Source organism: Trichechus manatus, unplaced genomic scaffold, assembly GCF_000243295.1.
Source record: "Trichechus manatus latirostris isolate Lorelei unplaced genomic scaffold, TriManLat1.0 scaffold00200, whole genome shotgun sequence".
NCBI classification, from domain to species: domain Eukaryota; kingdom Metazoa; phylum Chordata; class Mammalia; order Sirenia; family Trichechidae; genus Trichechus; species Trichechus manatus.
In genome coordinates, this window is record NW_004444136.1 from 590,467 (window position 1) to 608,128 (window position 17,662).

The window sequence follows — 17,662 nt, forward strand, 5'->3', positions numbered from 1 at the left end:
ATTTTAGTCTTAGTCAGAAAATTAGGTGTTCTGATTAAATATTCTGGTTTAAAGACAGTACTATTCACAAATAACCAACTTTCAGAATATAATACAATAGAATCCACATGTCATTAAACACTCTATAACTCAATGTAAATTTAATAGTTCTGTATAACACTTAGGGGTTCTTGTACTATACTCAGTCATTATTATAAACATTACCTTACATCATATAGGATAATTTCATTAATCCAATTAATAGAAAGTCCATCATATCAGGAGTGCTGGGTAATCAGCTCTAAGATTACCTTTGTTTTTTCTAACCTATGCAAACTAGTGCAGCAACCTAGTAACACATCTCACAAAATTCTCTTGAGTTAGCTAGGAAAAAAGTGGTAATAACACTATTTTCTAATCAAAATTATGAAGCATAGAGACATGATTTGACTTGGGGAATTAAGCCAACAATGGAATCAATACTTAAGCTTAAGTTATCTGGTTAGTGAATGATCAAACAAACTGAAGGCTTTCCCCAAAATGAGATCTACAGAGCAGGAATCTGAGCAGGCCAAGCACTCGTGCGTTTGGTCTGGGTGCACATCACGTGTCTGAATCGTGGAACAACGCGAGTGCTCTGGGCTCACCACATGGTTACAGCCCTCCTGTCCATCAAGTCTCTGCTTATACCTCATCTCTGAGAGCCCCTCCACAATCATCTCCCTACCACCCTACTTTCACAGACACATTACCGTTTCCTCCATAGCACTTATGACTACATGAAATTATGTAATTTCTTTACATGTTTATTATTGTCAGCATCATACAAGCAGAGACTTTGTCTCCCATGTTTACTGCACTTGAAACATTATACTGAGCAATCGAGTAAAAGCTCAATGTGTATCTGTTGAATGGAAGAATGGATTCCCAGAGACCACCCACATTCTGAGAAAAGATGCAACAGGGCCATTACAATATCCATGAAACCCAGATGCATCACCAACCAGACCAACATGCACCTTTGGAATTTTCCGTAACAATCATTATTCCACAATCTGAAGATTTAGTGGATTAAAAAAGCAACCAGACTGGTAGAAACCTAAACACAATGATAACATAATTTACTATACCATCCCATTTCCCTTTCCTACACCAGTGAGGCGTATTTTGAAATCCTCCTGGACTGAATCAGGAATCATGAGATTTTCTGAGTCTTCTAAGACCTAATAGCAGAGAGAGACCTGACTAAAACCCGAGGCTATAAAAACGCTTACTGGCTTGAAGATTATCATTATGAGATTGCTTGCATATATATGATTTTAATATACGCCTACCTTTTCTAGTATTTATAGGTCCACCACGCATAGCCAATACTAGCTTCAAGGTACAACCTTCTGAAATGCTGTGGATAGTTAACACAAAAATAAACCATAATCATCAAAATGCATTCAGTGTCAAATATACAATAACAATGTGCTGGTTTATCAGGCATCGTGCCTACCCTCTAAAATATAAAAAAGATACACCAATGTGAATAAATGTAATGTTAACTCATTTACCTGTATAAATAGTGAAAAAGTTCTCAATAGCCTTAACTTTGACATAAAATCCCAGACTAAAAGTACTAGAAAGCACCTCTGTAATGATTTCCCACATAAGAAAAAAGAGGCCCAGAGAAGAAAAGAGTCTTGCCTGAGACCCAAAGTATCAGAAAAAGGCAGAGCCAAATCTACAAGGTTTCCTGAGTCCCAGAGCTCTTGGACCTGCTCCACATGGCCTCTCACCCCTTTGCTCTTTCCTCAAGTAAAGAATGATGCATTAGGTGAGAGAAGGGAGGGAGACAAGAGGGCAGATGGGATAATCGGCAATCACTGGTACACACAGTGTCACTGGTAACAGAAGGAGTGCTTACTGAAAAATTAAACACTTAGTGACGAGCAAATCTCTCTTACCCAAGACTCTTTGTGAAAATGGAAAGAAAACGAATTTAGCCAAGTGGGAATAGATCAATATTCAAAGAAGATAAAGCAAGAAAATAGCAAGACCTGAAAAGGCAAGAGACAAACAGCTGGGTGTAATCGAATGAAAAGGAAAACCAAAGTACAGGAAGATAAGGATCAGGCAGTCTTGGGTAGCCAGCCAACAAATCTTAAAGTTCAGGATTTATACTGAAATCAAGAGATCAGAGAACTATTCAGAAGAAGAAGAGACATGACCCAAGGATTCAGAAGAAAAACTCTGTGTTTGGAGCTGTTGTTCTGTAATATTGAGAGTCTATAAAGTAGCTAATATGCAGTTACACTCACTTGTAATCATTCAAGCAATAATCATCTTCAAGTTCTGTGTTATTCCAAATTAAGTGCTGCTGACAGATGGGAATACCTAAGGGAAGGTTATAAAAAAAGTGTTAAAAAGTTCACTCAAATCTACAAAAGACTGTGATATAAAGCTATTGTATTAAAGAACTAAGAGTACCAAAAAATTAAACACATTTCTAAATTGGATGCTAAGTGCTTAGTTAAATTTAAAAAATCATAGGAAGAAGGCATGGCTAAAAATAGATACAGTGGCAATCCACTCCCTTTAGAAAAGAGGCAACTGAGGCTTAGAGCCATACATTTCAGTACCTCTCTAGCTCTGAGATTATGTATAAATTTAGGGATCCCTTTAAAAAAGAAGATACCATGACTCAGCCCTGAGGAGTTTCCCACTCAAGGCTTAGAGAACAACTCTGAACACGGCACAATACAGTCTGTACTCAGTTACATGCAGTGCTAAGGCACATCATGAACAATATACATGACAGTTTCTTTCCTTATATTTCTGTGATGTTACATATTAAGGCAGATTCCATACTCTAGCATAAATAAGCTTTATTTTTTGACAAACTGCCCATCTGAATGTCCAAAGAAAATTTGGACTACATTACAAGGGGGAGAACATTATTTACCCGATAGAACATTTAATGGATACTGATTTTGAGGAAAACGTTTTACAAATATCTTGCACACTGGCTTCTCAAATTACTTTTGCTTCTAATATTATAAAATAAGTCTTGAATAATAACAGTATGTGCTATATGTACTACCTTTTATTATTATTATAAGCCAGGCACTCTTCTAAGTGCTTGTCATGGTTTGAATTATGTCCCCCAAGAAATGTGTATATCAGTTTGGCTGGACCATGATTCTTGGTACTGTGTGATTTCCCTAAGTGTTGTAAATCCTGCCTCTATGATGTTAATGAGGGAGGATGGGTGGCAGTTGTGTTAGTAAGGCAGGACTGAATCTACAAGACTGGATTGTTCCTGAGGCAGTCTCTTGAGATATAAAAGACAGAAGTGAGCAGTGAGACAGGGGGACCTCATACCATCAAGAAAGCAGTGCTGGGAGCAGAGCACGTCCTTTGGACCGGGGTCCCTGGGCAGAGAAGCTCCTAGTCCGGGGGAACACTGATGAGAAGGCCGAGAGACAGAAAGCCTTCCCCTGAAGCTGACACCCTGAATTTGAACTTTTAGCCTACTTTAACTGTGAGGAAATAAACTTGTCTTCATTAAAACCATCCACTTGTGGTATTTTCTGTTATAGCAGCACTAGATAACTAAGACAGTGCTTAATCTGTACTTTCATAATTTAAGCCCAACAACCTTAAAAAGTGGGTACCAATTATTATCCCCATTTCACAGGTGTTAGAACTGAAGCACAGAGAGATTAAGTAACACACAGCAAGCATGTGGTGGCTCAGAGGTGAGAAGCCCCAGAAGGGTGACTGCAGAGTCTTCACTCTTTATGCTAATCAGTCTCCAGAAAACCAGCCTCCATAAACCAGAAGGCACTGTCTGGGTGGTATGTTTCAGTAGTGTTGGTTGTTAAATGTTCACATCTCCATATGATCATCATGGAATAAACCCATAGGGGTAAGGGATAGATATACATAGCTCTCCCAAATGGAACAGTCCATTTCTTTGCTTCCAGCTAAAAGGGAATACCAGGAAGGAAAGGTTTTAAAGCTGGAATTTATTTCACTTTAAAAAAGTATTTTCATTTTAAATGTATCAAGGTCATCCTCTCAATCAAAATGAGATTTCATCAACCTAACTTGATAAGCAATTTGAGAAGATGACACCATGTTTACCTTTAAACAACATTATATAGTATTATTTTGTAACGGAAACTTTAGAGCCCGCACGAAGAGACGATAACAGAACTGTTTGAACACAACTTTGTAATCACTTTTAATAGACTTAGCCATCATTTCGTTTGCTACAAAAACAGGCAGAAGGCTGGCAGGCAATACAAGTAGGTGTAAACCACCGGAGACTGAGCTGTGGTCCCGATGGCCACCTGAGTTGCTGGGTGACTTTGAGAAAGTCATTAACCTCTTTAAGCCTTATGTTCCTCTCTTGAACGTTAAAAACAACTAGGGTTCTTTCCACCACTAACGCGTCTGGAATCTCAAACACAAAAGACGAACCAACTTTGCTTTAAGGTAGGATTGCCAAATTCAGCAAATGAAATCTGGCAACCTAATTTAAGGGTGGCCCTTTGACTTTTAACCTTCAACTCTTACTTCTTGTACAGCTAAATCTAGATAAATTAATTTCTATAAAACAAACACATCTCCCCCCAAAAAGAGATTACATGTGTATAAATTTTCTATTTGGGGTTTTAAGCTTTTTTCAAATAAAAACATATATTTCTTAAAATAATAAGTCACTCAAAAAAATACACAACACAGAAATATATAAAAACTTTACGTAATCCTAACATCTGGTAGAATCTACTGTTAACATTTTTTGGTATATATCCTTCTAAAATTTTTTTTTAAATAAAATGGGAACATACTTTTATGGCTGTTTAATAAAGTGCTTTTTTCATGTAATGTACTGTTACATTTTTTCATGTCAATAAAAAAATATGCATGTTTTTAATGGCTGGATGGTATTCCAATATGTTTCTGTCATAATTTATTTACCAAAATCCCTGCTAAGAGATATTTTCATCTATTAAATTTTTCACTTTCTCAAAAGCTGTGATAAAGTGATATATGTGTACGCAGGTTTTTGAAAACACATATATACTTGAGTAATTTATTTATATATTTATAAATAATTTACATGTTATAAATATATAATTACTCAAATATGCTTCTTTCTGTATTTTTTTAGAATTTTCAGACAGGTGTGTGTGATTTTGCATATGTGTGTGTGTTTGGGGGAACAGGTTCACATCTGTATTTAGACTAAATCAAGCAGTATTCTAAGTGCTTAATCTGTATTTTCACAATTTAAGCCCAACAACCTTAAGAAGTGGGTACCAATATTATCCCCATTTCACAGGTGTGAGAACTGAAGCACAGAGGGATTAAGTAACACACAGCAAGCATGTGGTGGCTCAGAGGTGAGAAGCCCCAGAAGGGTGACTGCAGAGTCTTCACTCTTTACGCAAATCAGTCTCTAGAAAACCAGCCTCCGTAAACCAGAAGGAGCTGTCTGGGTGGTATGTTTCAGTAGTGTGGGTTGTTAAATGTTCACCACATGTCTCCATGTTACTTGCATCAATATGACTTCTGGGTAACTAAAGATAATGGTGGACCATAGCTTCTAATTTCCAATATTTCCTCCCAAAACAACACAGAACAACATGAAGGGAAAATGAATAAACACAGAAACCTCAGCATAACTTGAAATGAGAAGTCCAAATTTCAAAATAACTGTAAGTAAAAGGGCAATAACCCAACCCCAGTGCAGAATGTCTCATGCTTTTATCCCTGCAGAGTAGACGGAGAAAAACCACAAGACGGAGGGAGGGAAGCCAGGGTAGTCCTAAGCTCGGTATAAAATCACCACCATCTAAAGTCACTTTAAGTCTGAAATTCCTTAAACAAGGATTCTGGTATATCAGATCTCTAATTGCCACGAAAACACTTAAAAGTCACACCATTTAAAGGAACTTCTGAGGGAGATAAAAAAACAAAACAAGAGGAGTGTCTTTCAGTAATTCAGTGGTCAGAGGGAAAAGAAGCAAGAGGTGAAAACTCAGAGTCCTACAAGACAGAAGAGAACCACAATATCAGGGGACTAACAACTCCCCTCCTCCTCCACCATCGCCACCACCTAAATCGAACATTAAAACCACTAAAATACCTAGTCTTTTATAAAACTATACAACTTCTAGAAGAGAACATAGGAGAAAGTCTAGGTGACCTTGGGTTTGGTGATGACTTTTTAGGTTAACACCAAAAGCACATTCCATTAAAAAAAAAATATTGATAAGCTGAACTTCATTAAAATTTTAAACTTTCACTCTGTAAAATAAACTGTTAAGAGAATGAAGAGACAAGCAACAGAAGGAGAAAAAATATTTGCAAAACACATATCTGATTAAGGACTTGTAACCAAGACATACAAGGAACTCTTAAAATCCAACAATAAGAAAACAAACAACCTAATTACAAATGGACATAACTTCTGAACAGATACCTCCCCAAGGAAGATCCACAGATGGAAAATAAACATTTGAAAAATGCTCAATGTCAAATGTCATTCGCAAATTTCAAACCAAAACAACAAGATATCACTGAACACCTGTAAGAATGGCTAAAATTCATAACACTGACACCACTAAATGCTGGTGAGGATGTGGGGCAACAGGAACTCTCATTCACTGCTGGTGGGAGTATAAAATGGTACGGTCACTTTGGAAGATAGTCTGACAGTTTCTTACAAAACGAAATACCAGGTTTACCATTTGTCATGGATTGAATTGTGTCCCTCAAAAATGTGTGTCAACTTGGCTAGTCCATGATTCCCAGTATTGTGACTGGGCACCATTTTGTCATCTGATGTGATTTTCCTATGTGTTGTAAATCCTGCCTCTACGATGTTAACAAGGTGCGATTAGCGGCAGGTACGTTAATGAGGTAGGACTAAGTCTACAATATTAGGTTGTGTCTTAAGTCAATCTCTTTTGAGATATAAAAGAGACAAGTGTGCAGAGAGACATTGGGACCTCATACCACCAAGAAACTAAGAGTCAGGAGAATAGCACATCCTTTGTACCTGGGGGTCCCTGTGCTGAGAAGCTCCTAGACAAGGGGAAAATTGATGACAAGGACCTTCCCCCAGAGCCGACAGAGAGAGAAAGTCTTCCCCTGGAGATGGCACTAGGAATTTGGATTTCTAGCCTCCTAGACTGTGAGAGAATAAATTTCTCTTTGTTAAGGCCGTCCACTTGTGGTATTTCTGTTATAGCAGCACTAGATAACTAAAACATCATTCAATCCAGCAATTGCACTCCTAAGTATTTGCCTAAGTGAAATGAAAACATATGTTCACATAAAAACCTCTACAAGAATATTAGCAGCAGCATTATTCATAATTGCCAAAAATTGAAAGCAACCAAGATGTCCTTCGATAGGTGAATGGATAAACTGTGGTATAGCCATACAATGGAGTATGATACAGCAATAAAAAAAAATGAGTTATCCAGTCGTGAAAAGTCATGGAGGAACCTTAAACGCAAATCACTAAGTCCAAGAAGCCAATCCAAAAAAGCTACATGTTATATGTATATGACAGTCTGGAAAAAGCAAAACTATAGAGACATGAAAAGATCAGTGGCTGCCAGGGGTTTACGGGCATGGGAGAAGGATGAATAGGTGGAGCACAGGGCATTTTACAAGGAATGAGACTATTCTGTATGATACTGTAACTAACGGTGGACACATGACTAAGCATTTGCCGAAATCCATAGGAGTGTCCAACACAAAGAGTGAACTACAATGTGAAATATGGACTTTAATGATAATGTATCAATACTGGTTCATCAATTGCAATATATGTTTCACAGGAATGCAAGATATTAACAGCAGAAACAATGTGCAGGGAGTAGGGAGTTATGGGAACTCTGTACTTTCTGCACCATTTTTATGTAAACTTAAAATTGCTCTAAAAAATAAAGTATATTAAATTTAAAACTGGTCTTTGCTGTACTAACAGAGGGCAGTGTTAAACCAAGAATCTTGTAAAACACCCCAAACCAAAACCAAACCCATTGCTGTTGAGTTGATTCTGACTCATAGCAACACTATAGGACACAGTAGAACTACCCCACGTGGTTTCCAAGGAGCAGCTGGTGGATTCCAACTGCCAACTTTTTGGTTAGTGGCCAAGCTCGTAACCAATGCATCACCAGGGCTCTGTAAAATACCCCAATACCACAAAAATGAACGAAAGAAAAATTAACAAATTCATACAGACCTAATGGTAACAAACAGAAAACAATTCCACAAGTAACAACCAAGGAAATTTCACCTTGAAAAAAATCATGAAGTAAAAGAAAACAATTAAGTACATTCAAACAAGCATGTGAAGATATGAAAAATCATCTTGAATCAGAAATTAAAAACCTAAAACTGGAAATCGTAAAAAAAAAAGGGGGGGGGATGAAAAGGGAGTTGATTGAACTCAGAAGAGAAGTACAAGAAAAAGGTAAAATTATTTCAGAAATGAAGAAAAAACTTACAAGCTACCCAAGAGACAACAGACTAATATACATATTTAGCAGGGAACAAGGCAGCAAAACAACCAAAAGAATGAAAATGACACAAAAAAAGAAGGAAGATAGACACACACAAAAAAAAAAAAAAGGATTAATATTTATATTATCAAAGGCCCTGGAAAAGAAAAGCAAAACAGTGGTACAGAAATAGCATTCAAAACTATAATGCTGGAAAATTTTCCAGAAATACAAAAAGATCTAAATTTACCCATTGAAAGGGTCCACTGGGTACCTGGGAAAACTAACCTGCAACTGCATGTTAAGTGTAGCCACTACCCACCTGTCAGTGCAGGCTTGTGTGTTGCTATGACGCTGAAAAGTTTTCAGAGGGGTGTCCAGACTAAGAGAGACTAGGAAGAAAGGTCTGGCGAACTACTTCTGAAAACTCAGCCAATGAAAACTCTATCGGACAAAACTCCGATCCCATTACGCATGGGAGTCAGAGTCGACTCAAATAACAACAACAATCAACTCAAAGACATATCCCAGTAATAAAACTATTCAATGATAAAGATGAAAAATTCTCAACATCTCCATGAAAAATAAAATAATTTACCGTGGTAAAAGAATTAGACTGGTATCAGACTTTCCAAAACTAGCACACAAAGCAAGCTGCACTGCTGTAGTATTTTAAAAAAAAGAAAAGGAGATGTGAACCAAAGATTTTACGTCCAGCCACACTGTCCTTTAAATAGTGAGGCTATTGTGTTAGTGCCCTATAGCTGCTGTAACAAGTTACCACAAGATAGAAAGAACAGAGTCACTGTACCAAAAAGAATCTATCAACATTCAGCCATTTCAGGAGGTAGCATATTCGGTTCAAGAACTCATGGCACTAAATGAAGAAGTTCAAGCTGCACTGAAAACATTGGCAAAAAACAAGGTTCCAGGAATTAAGAGAATATCAACTAAGATGCTTCAACAAATGGGTGCAATGCTGGAAGCTCTCACTCATCTATGCCAACAAATCTGGAAGAAAGCTACCTAGCCAACTGACTGGGAGAGATCCATATTGATACCCATTCCAAAGAAAAGTGATCCAACCAAATGAGGAAATTATTGAACAATATAATTAATATCATATGCAAGCAAAATTCTGTTGAAGATAATTCAGAAAAATGGCTGCAGCTGTACATTGACAGGGAACTGCCAGAAATTCAAGCTGGATTCAGAAGAGGACGTGGAATGAGGGATATCACTACTGATGTCAGATGGATCTTTGCTGAAAGCAAAGAATACCAGAAAGATGTTTACATGTGTATTATTGACTACGCAAAGCCACCTGATTATGTGGATCATAACAAATTGTGGGTAACATTGTGAAGACTGGGAATTTCAGAACACTTAATTGCGCTCATGTTGAAACTGACATAGATCAAGAGGCAGTCCTTCGAAGAGAACAAGGAGATACTGAATTGTTTAAAACCAAAAATGTGTGTCACGGTTGTATCCTTCTACCATAACTATTCAATCTGTATGTTGAGAATATAATCTGAGAAGCTGGACGATATGAAGGTGAACATAGCATCCGGATTGGAGGAAGACTCATTAACAACCTGCGACACGCAGGTGACACAACCTTCCTTGCCGGAAGTGAAGAGGACTTGAAGCATTTACTGATGAAGATCAAAGACTACAGCCTTTATTATGGATTGCACCTCAACATAAAGGAAACAAAAATCCTCACAACTGGGCCAATAAGCAACATCATGATAAGCAGAGAAAAGACTGATGTTCTCAAGGATTTCATTTTACTTGGATCCACAATCAATGCCCAGGGAGGACGCAGTTATGAAATCAAACTACATATTGCATTGGGCAAATCTGCTGCAAAAGACCTCTTTAAATTCTTAAAAACAGAGATATCACTTTGATGACTAAGGTGCATCTGACCCAAGCCATGTTATTTTCAACCACCTTATATGCATGTGAAAGCTGGACAATGAAAAAGAAAGACCACAGAAGAACTGATACATTTCAATTATGGTGCTGACGAAGAATATTTAATAGATCACAGACTGCTAGAAGAACAAACAAATCAATCTTGGAGGAAGTACAGACAGAATGTTCCTTAGAAGCAAGGATGACAAAACTTTGTCCCACTTACTTTGGACAGGTTATCAGCGGGGAGCAATCCCAAGAGGACATCGTGCTTGGTAAAGTAGAGGGTAGTGAAAAAGAGGAAGACCCTCAATGAGATGAATTATAACAGTAGCTGCAACAATGGGCTCAAACATACCTACTATTGTGAGGATGGTACAGGATTGGGCAATGTTTCATTCTGTTATACATTAGGTCACTATGAGTTGGACACAACTTGATGGCATCTAACAACAACAACAAGAGTGGCTTAAAACAACACAAATTCATTATCTTACAGATCTGGTGATCAGAAGTCTAAAATGAGTCTCACTGGGCTAAGATGTCAGCAGGGCTGCATTCCTTTTGGAGGCTGTAGGAGAAAATCTGTTTCTGTGCCTCTTCCAGGTTCCAAACGATACCTACATTCCTTGGTTTGTGGCCCCTTCCTCCAGGTTCAAAGCCAACAGTATACCATCTTCAAAACAATTTTTGACTCTGACTCTTATGCCTCCCTCTTGGGCAGGTCAATCCAGAATAATCTCCCCATTTTAAGGTCACTTGATTCCTTACTTCCCCTTTGCAATGTAACTGAACATATTCATAGGTTCTGGGGATTAGAATGTGAACTTCTTTGGGGGTGAAGACACATTATTTTGCCTACCATATCTATAGAAAAGGATTTCAATTTACAAGAACTTACAGGAGAATTCTGCACCTATGAGCCCTTCTTAAAATATCTAATAGAGGATGAGCTTTAGTCAACCAAGATATAACCAGCAAAACTTCAGTAAAAAGACTGATGGTGGGAATTAAAAAATATATAAATGTACATCAAAGACTAAAACAAAACTGGGGCCAAATGTTTGAAGACTAATGTAGAAATGCTGTATGTTGTGACGGAGCAGAAATGATGCAACTATAAAAGGGAAGAAAGGGAGGAAGAAAGAAAAAATAGAATAAGCTCATTAATTATTGTGTAGGCATTATATCCCCATGCATCTGTCAGTTTGTTGTGCTATGGTGGCTTGTGTGTTGCTGTGATGCTAGAAGCTATGCCACCAGTATTTCAAATACAGCAGGGTCACCCATGATGGGCAGGTTTCAGCAGAGCTTCCAAACTAAGACAGACTAGGAAGAAGGACCTAGCAGTCTGCTTCTGAAAAAACTAGCCAGTGAAATCTTATGAATAGCAGCAGAACACTGTCTGATACAGTGCCAGAAGATGAGCCCCTTAGGTTGGAAGGCACTCAAAAGATGACTGGGGAAGAACTGCCTCCTCAAAGTAGAATTGACCTTAGTGACGTGGATGGACTCAAGATTTCAGGACCTTCATTTGCTAAGGTGGCATGACTCAAAATGAGAAGAAATAGCTGCAAACATCCATTAATTATCAGAACATGGAATGTATGAAGTATGAATCTAGGAAATTTGTAAGTCATCAAAAATGAAACGGACTGCATAAAGATCGATATCCTAGGCATTAAGGAGATGAAATGGACGGGTATTGGTCATTCTGAATCAGACAATCATATGGTCTACTATGCTGAGAATGACTAATTGAAGAGGAATAGCATCGCATTCATTGTCAAAAAGAACATTTCAAGATCCATCCTGAAGTACAGTGCTGTCAGTGACAGGATGACATAAAATGTCTACAAGGAAGACCAGTTAATATGACAATTATTCAAATTTATGCATCAACCACTAATGCCGAAGATGAGGAAATTGAAGATTTTTACCAACTTCTGCAGTCTGAAATCGATCACACATGTAATCAGGATGCATTGATAATTACTGGTGATTAGAATGTAAAGTTGGAAATGAAGAAGGATCAGTAGTCAGAAAATACAGCCTTGCAAGGTCACAGAAGCTCCATAGATACATCCAAACTCCCTGAGGGACCGAATTACTGGGCTGAAGGCTGTGGGGACCATGATCTCAGGGAATATCTAGCTCAACTAGCATAACATAGTTTATAAAGAAAATGTTCTACATTCTACTTTGGTGAGTAGCATCTGGGGTCTTAAAAGCTTGTGAGCAGCCATCTAAGATACTCCACTGGTCTCACCCCATCTGGAGCATGGGAGAAGGAAGAAAACCAAAGATAAAAGGTAAAGATTAGTCCAAAGAACTAATGGACCACAACTACCACAGCCTCCACGAGACTGAGTCCAGCACAATTAGATGGTGCCCAGCTACCACCACTGTCTGCTCTGACAGGGATCACAACAGAGGGTCCCAGACAGAGCTGGATAAAAATGTAGAACAAAATTCTAACTCCCAAAAAAAAAGACCAGACTTACTGGCCTGACAGAAACTGAAGAAATCCCAAGAGTATGGCCCCCGGACACTCTTCTAGCTCAATAATGAAGTCACTCTTGAGTTTCACCCTTCAGCCAAAGACTACACAGGCCCATAAAACAAAATGAGCCTAAAGGGGCACACCAGCCCAGGGACAAGCATGAGAAGGCAGGAGTAAACAGGAAAGCTGGTAACAGGGAACCCAAGGTCAAGAAGGGGAGAGTGCTGACATGTCACAGGGTTGGTTACCAATGTCACAAAACAATATGTGTACTAATTGTTTAATGAGAAGCTAGTTTGTCCTGTAAACCTTCAATACAATAAAAAAGAAAAAAATAATTAAAAAAATATATGGCCTTGGTGATAGAAATGATGCTGGAGATCACATGATAGAATTTTACACGACCAACAACTTCTTCATTGCAAATACTTTTTTTTCAACAACATAAATGGCGACTATACACGTGGACCTCACCAGATGGAAGACACAGGAATCAAACCAACTACATCTGTGGAAACAGACAATGGAGAAGCTCAATATCATCAGTCAGAACAAGGTCAGGGGCCAACTGCGAAACAGACCATCAGCTGCTCCGATGCAAGTTCAAGCTGAAGCTATACCATGGGACTATATTCAGCAATATCTACACCAGTGGTATTCAACTGGGACAGTTTTGCACACTGGGAGACATTTTTGGCTGCTACTTCTGGCATCCTAGGTAGAGGCCAGGGATGCTGCTAAACATCCTACATGCACAGGACAACCCTCCACTGCAAAGACTTATCTGCCCAACATGTCAATGGTACCAAAGTTAAGAAACTCTTATCTAGGCTATAGGAAATTCTACAGGACAAATACCTAAGTTTCTTCAACAAATGAATTGTAAGGGTAAAAAAGAGAGGGAGAATTTATAGATTAAAAGATTCAAAAAAAAAAAAAAAAACTTACCTGTCAGACATGACAGAAGAATTGGCATTGCACTAACCTTTTCACTAAAAATAATGATAAAGGCCAGACAAAAATAAATAAACAAACAACTTTGGAAGGCATTGTAGACACACATACCAACACAGGCAGTCCGTGAGCAAATATAATCCTTGAGAGAAGGGAAACATACTAGGATAAGCTATACATTGGCCCAGCTTTTTTCTAAGAGCTCCCAATTCAGAGAAGAAATACAGCCCAAGCAGAATGTTCCAGTCTTCACGGACTGAGAAGGACAAAATTGGAATCCAAGGTATACAAATAAGTTGAAACCTGAGGGACAAAGTCCTAGAGATGAGTGAACAACAGAGAAGTGAGTTCAAAATATGCAAACAAACTCCCCTCAAATCATTGGCTGAGTACTAAGCTAAACACACATAAGTTGAGACTCCAAGAAACATAACGGAAAACAGCAGTTGGGAAGCTAGAGTTGAACAGATACTTCAGCAAGCACCTACTTCTGGGGAGACAGAAATTGGAGATCTACCAAGTTATAGAGGTCTTGATACCACCAAGTTTTCCACGGAGATTCCATAAGCGTCAAACTGTAGGAGTAAGGGCCACATCAAAATACACTTCTAACAAAGCCTAAAATTAGCCATCAACAGTATTAAGGTCACCTGTTGGCATACTTAGCTGTCAGCCCAAAGAAGACTTGACTATCTCTGGAGAATGAATAACCTCATCTAGAGTCTCTACAAAATTCCTCATCCACAATGTTGGGCATCCAATCAAAATTACAAGGTATGCTAAAAATCGGGGCCAACTGATTGAAAAACATGACAAAAAGAAGAAAATAGAAAAAGACCAATAGGTGCTTCTGATATTGGAATTATCAGATATGGGCTTTAAAATAACTTTGATTAACATGTTTTTTAAAATGAAAGAAAATACGATTTCGGCAGAGATGTGGAATATGTAAAACAAAATTAAATGGGAATTCTAGGACTAAAAATACAATCATTGAAATTTAGGACATAATAGATGGGTTGAATAGCAGATTAAAAAGAGTAGAACAGAGAATTCATGAACTGGAAGGTTAGTAGTAAGTATCTACAGTGATGTAAAAAAGAATAGAATATAGACAAAGTGTGTAAGTTACATGTGGGACATGGTGAACAAATCTAAATATGTCTACTAGGAGCCCCAGAAGGAGCCCAGGGGGCACAGTGGTTAAGCGCTTGGCTGCTAACCGCAGTTCAGCAGTTCAAACCCACCAGCCACTCCATGGGAGAAAGATGTGGCGGTCTGCTTCCGTAAAGATTACAGCCTTGGAAACCTTATGTGGCAGTTCTACTCTGACCTACAGGGAGAGAGTCAGAATCTACTGGACGGCATTGCGTTTGGTTTTTTTTGAGGAGCCTCAGAGGAGGAAAAAAATGGGACAAAAGCATTACTGTATTTTTGCGCAAATAACATGCACCTTCTACATTTGTTTGCCAACCGCTCCCTCCTCCCATGAGGTATTTTTGTAAGCGACGCTATGTCAATTTTTTTTGTAAACGTTGCTGTAAAAAAAATTAGCATAGCACACTTACAAAAATACCTTATGGAGGGAGGGCACGGTTGGCAAACAAATATAGAAGGTGTGTGTTATTTGCATAAAAATATGGTACACGAAGAAATACTGGTTGAAAAATTTCCAAAACTGACAAAAGATGTCAAAGCACATACTCACAAATTTATGCAAACTTCAAGAAGGAAAAACACAAAGAAAAACATGTCTAAACACGTAATAGTCAAACTGCTAGAAAACCAAAAACAAAGGGAAAATGTTAAAAGCAAGTGAAAAATAATTCTATACTGAGCAAAAAAATCATTCAAAAATGAAGATGAAATAGAGATATTTTCAGGAAAACAACTTAAAGTAAGCTAGAAATAGAAAGGAACTTTCTCAATCTGATAAAAGATATCTATATTAAAAAACAAAACAAAACAAAAAAACCCTACATCATTCTTAAGGAAATATTGAATGCTTTCCCTTAGAGGTCAATAGCAAGGCAAAGATATCCACTGTCACAACTTCCTATTCAATATTATACTGGAGGCTCTATTCAGTGCAATAAGTTAAGAAAAAGAAACAAGAGGTATCAAGGCTAGAAAAGTAAAGCTGTCACTAATCACAAGAGACATGTTTGTATATGTAAAACAAAATTTAAACCCACAAACCACTAGAATTAATAAGTGACTTTAGCAATGTCACTGGATGCAAGTTTAATATACAAAAATCAACTATATTTTATATGCTTTCAGCAAACAGAAAGTGAAACTGAAAAAATAATACAATGCAAGGACAGACAAAAAGCCCAATGGATGTATCCTTGGCTATGTGTATTTTCACCAGAAAAAAAAAGGTTGAGAAGTTAGAGGGTTAACATGTTGTGGGGTTGTTAACCAATGTCATAAAACAATATGTGTACTACTGTTTCATGAGAAACTGTTTGTTCTGTAAGCCTTCACCTGAAGTACAATTAAAAAAAAAAAATTACAAGGAGAAAAGTATCACTATTCTTAGGAAATACACACTGTTGTTTAGGAGTAAAGGGGCCATGATCTATGCAATTAGCTCTTAAAAAGTTAAAAAAAAACACACAATTTGGAATTATTTCTAAAAAATGTCTTTAAAAATTCTACACTTTAGATTTTTAAAAAGTATTTACATAATGCAAATCACACAAAATAAAAATTGGATGAAAATGAAAAATGGCAAAGGAATCCTACTTATGGATCTCGATGTAAAAATTTTATATGAAATAGAGAAAATAAAATCCAATATTGAAGAAAAAAACCAAAATGATCAAGTGAGATTTATTTAATTTAAAAAAAAAAAAAAAAAAAAGGCCAACGGAAGAGAAGACTCTGAAACAGATCCACACATATTCGGTCATCTGATTCACAATAAAGGTGGCAGTGCAATCCATTGGAGGAAAGATGGTCTTTTCAAGAAATGCTGCTAAAGCAGTTGATTATCTGATTGGAAAAAACAAATTTACTTCATATCATACAGGAAAATTAATTCAAGATGGGTCATAGAATTAAGCTTCTAGAGGAAACATAGGAGAATATCTTGATGAGACTGCAACAGGCATTACTTCTTAAAACAGAAATCAAAAAGTAGCAACGATAAAATGACAAACCTCTAAATGGAACTTAATTTTAATGAAGAACTTCTGTTCATCAAATGACACAATTAAAAGAGTACCAAAAAGGCAAGACAAAGTTTGAGAAAAGATATTCACAATAAACACACCCAACAAGGAATTATATCCAGAATATATAAAGAACTCCTACAAATCAACATGAAAAAGACTGAAAGGCCAATAAAAAGATCCAGCAAAATAACTGAATATCATAAAAGAAGATATTCAAATGGTCAAAAAGCCTATGAGCAGTTTCTCAACAGAACTGTTTATCAAGGGATGCAAATTAAAATCACAATGAAGTAACACTACACTCCTACCAGAATGGCTAAAATTAAAAATTCTAAAACTATCAAGTGTTGGCAAGGATATAGGGCAATTGGAACTCAAACACTGCTGGACAATGTGAATTGTTCCAACACTTTGGAAAGCTGGCAGTTATCGCATTTTTAAGCAAAGAACGGGTGACTTTTGCATTTGTTTGCCTGCCGTGCCCTCTTCCCAGGAGGTATTTTTATAAGCGTGCTATGCTAATTTTTTTACAGCAACATGTGGAAGAGGATTGGCATGGCAGAGTTTGTGAGGATGCCTCCCAGGGGAAGGGTGCGGCCAGC

General features: G+C 37.5%; 1 protein-coding gene across 1 annotated transcript in view; it reads right to left on the reverse strand.

Moving 5' to 3' along the window:
* Positions 1–17,662, reverse strand: part of ZFAND4 (zinc finger AN1-type containing 4) — a 103,895-nt gene that overhangs the window by 58,193 nt on the left and 28,040 nt on the right. Inside the window, exons 3-4 of the mRNA XM_012558956.2 lie at positions 2,286–2,361; positions 1,314–1,381 (exon numbers count right to left, since the gene is read on the reverse strand). Coding sequence (XP_012414410.1) covers positions 1,314–1,381; positions 2,286–2,361 — 144 coding nt within the window. The remainder of the gene's footprint in view (positions 1–1,313; positions 1,382–2,285; positions 2,362–17,662) is intronic.